At 35.4% G+C, this 6,457-nt stretch overlaps 1 protein-coding gene across 1 annotated transcript in view; it reads left to right on the top strand.

Annotated features, from left to right (window-relative positions):
- The window catches only part of PLEKHA5 (pleckstrin homology domain containing A5), a 173,488-nt gene that overhangs the window by 125,854 nt on the left and 41,177 nt on the right, over positions 1-6,457 (top strand). Inside the window, exon 8 of the mRNA XM_009648731.2 lies at positions 1,302-1,769. Coding sequence (XP_009647026.1) covers positions 1,302-1,769 — 468 coding nt within the window. The remainder of the gene's footprint in view (positions 1-1,301; positions 1,770-6,457) is intronic.

Below are 6,457 nucleotides of genomic sequence, written 5' to 3' on the forward strand. Positions count from 1 at the left end.
GAGCGGTCACACTTGTGCTCCTAGTCAGTTGTGTATGTGATGGCCTTTTCACACACAGATTAGGCACTTGAATTGCATACAGTTATAAAGATGAATAATGCATCTGCAAAAAAAGAAGCAAAACTGTGCGAGTTTAATTTGACATCATCTCAAAATAAAGTTTCGCTCTTGGTTTGGTTTTATACAGAGATGTAATCTTGAAGAATTATATCTCTTCCTCTTCTTCCCTCCCTCCTTTGTTGATCAAAACATTTTAGGGCTTTTGTGGGTTTTTTCCTAGTAAACTAGAAAAAAAAGTCACTATCTGAGCTGGATGTTCAGTTCATGTTCCAGTACAGAAAAAGATACAGCTTTTTGACATTTTGAAATTTTAAAAAGAAGGTAGCTAATAGAACTGTATACTTTGGGTACTTGTGGAAGTACTGTAAAGCACTAACTGTTCTAAAAATATCATTATTTCTGTGGTACAGTTCCCTAAGTCAGCAGCTATTTTCCCCCTTAAAATTAGGGAAGCCACAGTTATTTTCCACAAAATGTATGCCAGCCAAAGTGATAACATACCAGAGAAACCTAATTGATGCCAGTGACCATGAGAAGTTGTTTGCTTTCTTTAAAGGAGCTCATTATATGTTAAATTCAGCAGAATTGTGAATCACAAGCTGGTCAGCAATATAATCTGCTACCATTTTTAAACATGGCTTTTAAAAATCATCTGAATTTCAGGATGTTGACATCTGGAAGTTTTAGCTGTTGGAGAGGCACTGAATATTTTTACTGTTTGAATGTCCAGCCCTCCAGGAACTGAGCATCCACTTTTTCAGACTCTGGCTTTATTTCCTCTTGTGCACATTTTTTCTTGGGGGTTAATTTGAAGTTGGCTTGAAAAATTTACCCTGTGTTATAAATGCTTTTAAAATAGCAAAGAAATAGAGAAGTGTGGAAGGAAAAAAGACTCACACCCTCCAATCAAAAAAACACCAAACCAACCAAAAAAACCAAAAACCAAACCAAATGCTGCCACCACCCCCAAAACAAAACAAAATAAAAAACAAAACAAAATTTTTAAAAAAAAAACCAAAACAAAACAAAAAAACCCAAACCAAACAACAAAACCCCCTTGTTTATTGTGAAAATATGTCCATGATTTCTCTCTCAAAGACAAGATATCGGTGTAAAATATCTGTACAGGGATTCCCTGAAAGAACCTTGGTAAACACAAATATAATCACTTTTCATTTTTTATTACTATTTTTTAATAAATGTTTTGTTGATATTATAGCTTGTCACATATTCCTTTCCAGAGTAGAGAAGTTAACCACTGAAAATACACCACCTCGAGAGGCAAATAATATTTCAAACCATCGGGTGCTAATTAAGCCAGAGGCACAAAATAACCAGAAAAACAAAGAAGTGAACAAAAATGAGGAGAAGAAAGCTTTGGAAGCTGAAAAATATGGATTCCAGAAAGTTGGGCAAGATAAACCATTAACGAAAATTAACAGTGTAAAGCTAAATCCTTTGGGATCCGAATACAGGACTTTACCCATAACCACGATTCAGGCTGGACACTTCAGACCAGTTCATTTAAATGGGTCTGAGAATAAAGTTGTTGGTGTTGTGCTGGCAGACACTGGAGATGGAGGTCAGCACAACGCAGTTCAGTCACATATGGAGTCTGAACGAGTTATGCAGAGAACTAATTCAATGCTGCAGTTGGAACAGTGGATTAAAATACAACGAGGAAAAGGACAAGAAGAGGAAACAAGAGGGTAAGTACTATGCAATAATTTTATTCTTTTTTTTTTTGCGCTAGGCTTTCTAAGCAATTAATACTTGGACTTGTATCCTGGTTAGATTCTTTAGGTTTTGGTCTATTTTACATAAATAGATAATTCATTGTTCTCTGTAAGAAGTGCCTGGGTGACTGCTCAGAACAGATTTATTAAAGTTTCTCTTTTATTAATATTTGAGTGATTATTAATAAATTAAACCATATTAATAATAAGTAAAAATGGCCAGAAACCCTTTTTGGGTGTTAGAAATTTATTCTAGCAGAAAGAGGTGTCATCATTCGTAGAAATTCTTTTTCCTCTTAAAAATCTGTTCTTGAAATTCCCCTGTCCTCTGCACTGTTGTTCACAAATTCTTGTAATAATATTTTATTTTAAATTCTTCAGAAACATTCTAGGGAGCTTTTAAACTTTAGTCAATCTTTAACTGAAAAGAGAGAGAGGCTTTACCTAAGAGTAAGTCATAGAAATCTAACTAACTTGATGCTTAAAGCTTCTCTTCTCATGAAATTATACATCTCCCAGTTCTAATATTGAGTTCCAGTGCTTTTTCATGAAGCTTTAAAATTATGTGTGAATGATACTGAATCTTGTGCCGATAGCAATTTTTCTGTCTGACAGAAGTATAGGGACATTGCTTCCAGGCTGGCTTACAGACAGGCAGCTGTAGCAGTAAAATATGAGTTTTTAATATTATATTAGATAGGAAATAATGGAGATGCTATGATAGGAGATACTTTGATGAGCTGGAGAAAGGGAGTTTGTGTATAGATGGATGGCAGAGCAGAGCTTAAGGTAGAACCAAGTTCAGAAAATGTGTTTTCTAAAAATTTCAAAATACGGGGGTTGGGAGCTTTTCGGTTTTTGCAAAATCTTGAAAAATTTACATTAATTTGAATTACACTTGCCAAAATTGGTTGAACATCTCCTCTGTCCTTCATTAAATATAATTAGGAATTGTTGATATGTTGTTTCATGAAGTACTCAACAGTTTGATCAAGTTTGAACTTCTAGTACAGAGAGTGGCTTACACACTCTGACATTTATTTTATTATTTATGCTTGCATAATGAGAACTGAGAAGGCTCTTTGATGCAATTAGATTTTTTTTTTTTAAATTGAACTGTAAAACAAGCAACCGAACAGGAGAAATTTTGAATAGCTGTAAGATTTTTCATTTGTGAACAAGTATATAAACCCTAAAATGGATTTCATTGTGGGAATCAAATAGATGGAAGTACTTTTAACAGTATGTTACTAACTAACAATATTTTATTCTTGACTACAGAGGCCACTTGTTGCTTAAATAAGGGTGGCACTCATAGCACAAGCAGTATGCTTTCAACTGCAATTCTACATAAAGGTAGCAAACGGAAAAAGAATTGGCCTTGAGCTATCTTTTTTGCTTTGTGTGGAAGTGGCCTTGAATAATGATCCAAATTTCTCATGTATAGTGATGTCTTTAGAATGTGGTTTCATTTAAAGTTTAAACTTAATTTTTTTCGGATTGCCAGTTTCTGGCTGGAGACAGAAATCTAAGTAGATTTGAACTTGCTGAATGAGAGTAGGAAGAAGCTCCAGTTCACGTTAAAGCTTAAGGCTGGGATGAGGGGCTAGTAAGGCTGTTTGTGGTAAGAACTGTTCAACTCATAACTTGAATTTTTGAGAAGAGTAGTCTTCACTTAATGGGAAAAAGTTTCTGACTTTTAATAAAGATGCTTTCCATTGCATCTGTCTCTCTAATGTGTTAGAGAAATCATTGAGGACCAAACTGAGTATCTCTGGTATGTCAGACTAAGAAAAAATTAAGACTTTAAGAATACTAAAATGTTAACAAATGGGTTCAATTAAATAACTATATATAAAATAGGAGCTGTTAGCTGTCCTCAATATGAAATGAAAAGAGTTCACTGTAAAACTACTAATTTTTTAGAAGAACGCGCTGACCCCTTAATAGTTGGATTTCCTGAGAAATTAATGAGAATGACAGCAATGTCATTTTTAATTCTGAAGCTGTTAGCTGCCATTTCCGTGGATCTAGACATGCAGTTTTGCAAGAGCCACATGAACAAAGATAACTGATGTCTTGAGGAAGACAAACCTTTTTTTTTTTACCAAAAATAAATGCTTTTTAAGTAAAAACATTCCACATCAGTATCATTTTATTAAATGAATTTGCACATGTCAGTTACATATTTTCACCAAAAGTGGTTCAATTAAGTGGTCTTTCTCAAACGTGAAAAAATACGGAAGGGTTGCATGGTACTGAGTGAGATTTTTTTGTTGCTGCTAACCCAGGGCGTGAGCCTCTGTCTCCCCACCTTGCCCATATAAGTGTCATCCTAAATAATAAACATGTGCTGTACAGCACCAGGCTTCTGTCTTCACTCTGCCACCCTTTGCTTGATCCACACATGCAAGTTCTTTATTCTGGGCTAGCTGGTATTTGCATTCTTCAGGATGAAAGGTGATCTTGAGGTTTCTATCTGAGGGTATTCATAACATTGCAGAACTGAGCCCCTAAAGGTTTAGCAGCAAAGTCGCTTTCCCAGGTAGTCCAACTTGGACACCAGAACCATTATTGCTACCCAACAGTAACCCTAGAGACAACCTCTGAAGGTGTCTGTAAGGAGTCTATAAACCCACGTGGAAGCTTTTTTGTTTTCATATGGGAACGTTTGCAGGGAGCCATTTATGATGACAGTTGCAGAAATATTTTGCAGCCTCGCAGCGTGCATGACTGCTTGACTGGCCGCAGCAGTCTCCCCTTGTGTGCAAGGCAGCTATAAGCTGCAGCACTGTCTAGAGTTGTTTTTTGGATTTCATTAGAATGACATTTTTGCAAGTATCAACAGAACATTGGTGAATCTGTTTTGATTTTGTCAAATGATGTAAAACAAGACTTAATGTTCAGGAGGTTGGGCTTTTTACGATTTTCATGGTTTACCAATAGAAGATGGATATCTTATCTTCCTAAATGTTCTAGAATATAAGTAATTACATGCAGACTTTGAATTGCTGTTCTTTACATAGTAAGAACTTCAGACAGTTTTTCTTCAAGTTGTCTGGGATATTTAAAGGATCCAACAGGATTACGCTGCCCATTTAATTAATAAAACAGGAAAGGAGCTTTGGTGAGTGAGGTGTATCTAGCTACCAGTTACCATCATGAAAATATCAGGCTTCACCATACCTGTTTGTGAATAGCTAAAATATTTTGAAAGTTGGAAGCTGAACCCAAAAGTGTGTTGTTTGGTTGTTTTTTAAATACGGAGATGGAGAAAGCCCTTATCATTAATGGTTTGTTACATGAAGAAATTTAGAGGTATTTAAGCAGGTTTTTGCAGAAAAAGAGTAGGATTTAGAATATCCATTTTCTTTTTTTTTTTTTTTTTTTTTTTTGACAATGGATGAGGATAACACTTCATTAATTCTTGGAAAGCTTCAGAAACTGTAGCAAATTTTGTATGTAAAGCTCTTTATAGCAGTTTTGGTCTCCAAAATGTTACAGGTGATCATAAATGCTCAGCTTAGCTATGTTCAGTGAAAAGTGGGTTTTACCATCATCAATTTTCTGATAGTTATTCCATAAGGAACTAACATGCATAATGCTGGTTTACCTTGCCGTTTGCCCTACATCATTTCTCCAATCTTTTCATGGCACTGAAGTCATTCAAAACCATCTTCAGATTGCGGTGCCTGGTGGTGGCAGGGATTTTAGTTTGAATTAGTCTGGGGTGTAGCTAGAAGGTGCTGCCCTCTGATGGCTGAATCATGTCCAATTTGAGATCAGTTTTGTTGTCTCTGGGCAAGCATCTATCATAGATGTGATCAGCAGCAAAAGGCCTTAAGAGGTGCTCATCTAAATTTTAGATAAGGGTTGAATGAATCGATGTTTATGACCTAGGTTTTGTCCTCTGGAAAAAAAAAAAAAAAAACAAGAAATGCTTTGTCACACTTAGGCATGCATTGATATTCCTCGGTATGGAAAGTTTTGCGTTTTAACTAATGCTGAAAATTGCTAAATAACTAGCACTCCAGAATTTTAATGTGGCAACAAACTAAAGAATAAGCCTTTGAATTCATATCTTAGTTCAAAAGCAATACAATGTTATTATCAAACAAAGAAACATTATCAAACAAAGAAACATTTTCCTATTTGTTTCACTTGAATAGTTGATATGGAATGGCTTGTCCTTGACAATTGCAAAATACTATTTCATTAGGCAATTACTGCTATTTTTCCTTGGTCTGCTGTCAAAAAAAAAAAATTACATTTTTCTTACGTCCATAGTAATTGCTCAAGGTTTTCTTAGGGAAACTTTTTTCACTTTTGAAAAAGAATAACATTTAAAATGGGCTCTCATGGAAACAGTATAGAACTTCAAAGCTTTCAAATCTTTGACCTATCCAGCGTATAGACAAGATACAAGATTTGATCTAAACTTGGCACTACTAGACTGTTAAACTGGTAAAAAGATGAAATGTGGATTATATAATCATTGAATCGTTTAGGTTGGAAAAGACCTTTAAGATCATCAAGTCCAACTGTTAACCTAACACTACCAAGTCTACCACTAAACCATGTCCCTAAGCACCACAACTACACATCTTCTAAAGACCTCCAGGGATGGGGCATCAACCCCTTCCCTGGGCAGCCCATTCCAA

This window comes from Egretta garzetta, unplaced genomic scaffold (genome assembly GCF_000687185.1).
Source record: "Egretta garzetta isolate BGI_Z169 unplaced genomic scaffold, ASM68718v1 scaffold81, whole genome shotgun sequence".
Classification (NCBI taxonomy): domain Eukaryota; kingdom Metazoa; phylum Chordata; class Aves; order Pelecaniformes; family Ardeidae; genus Egretta; species Egretta garzetta.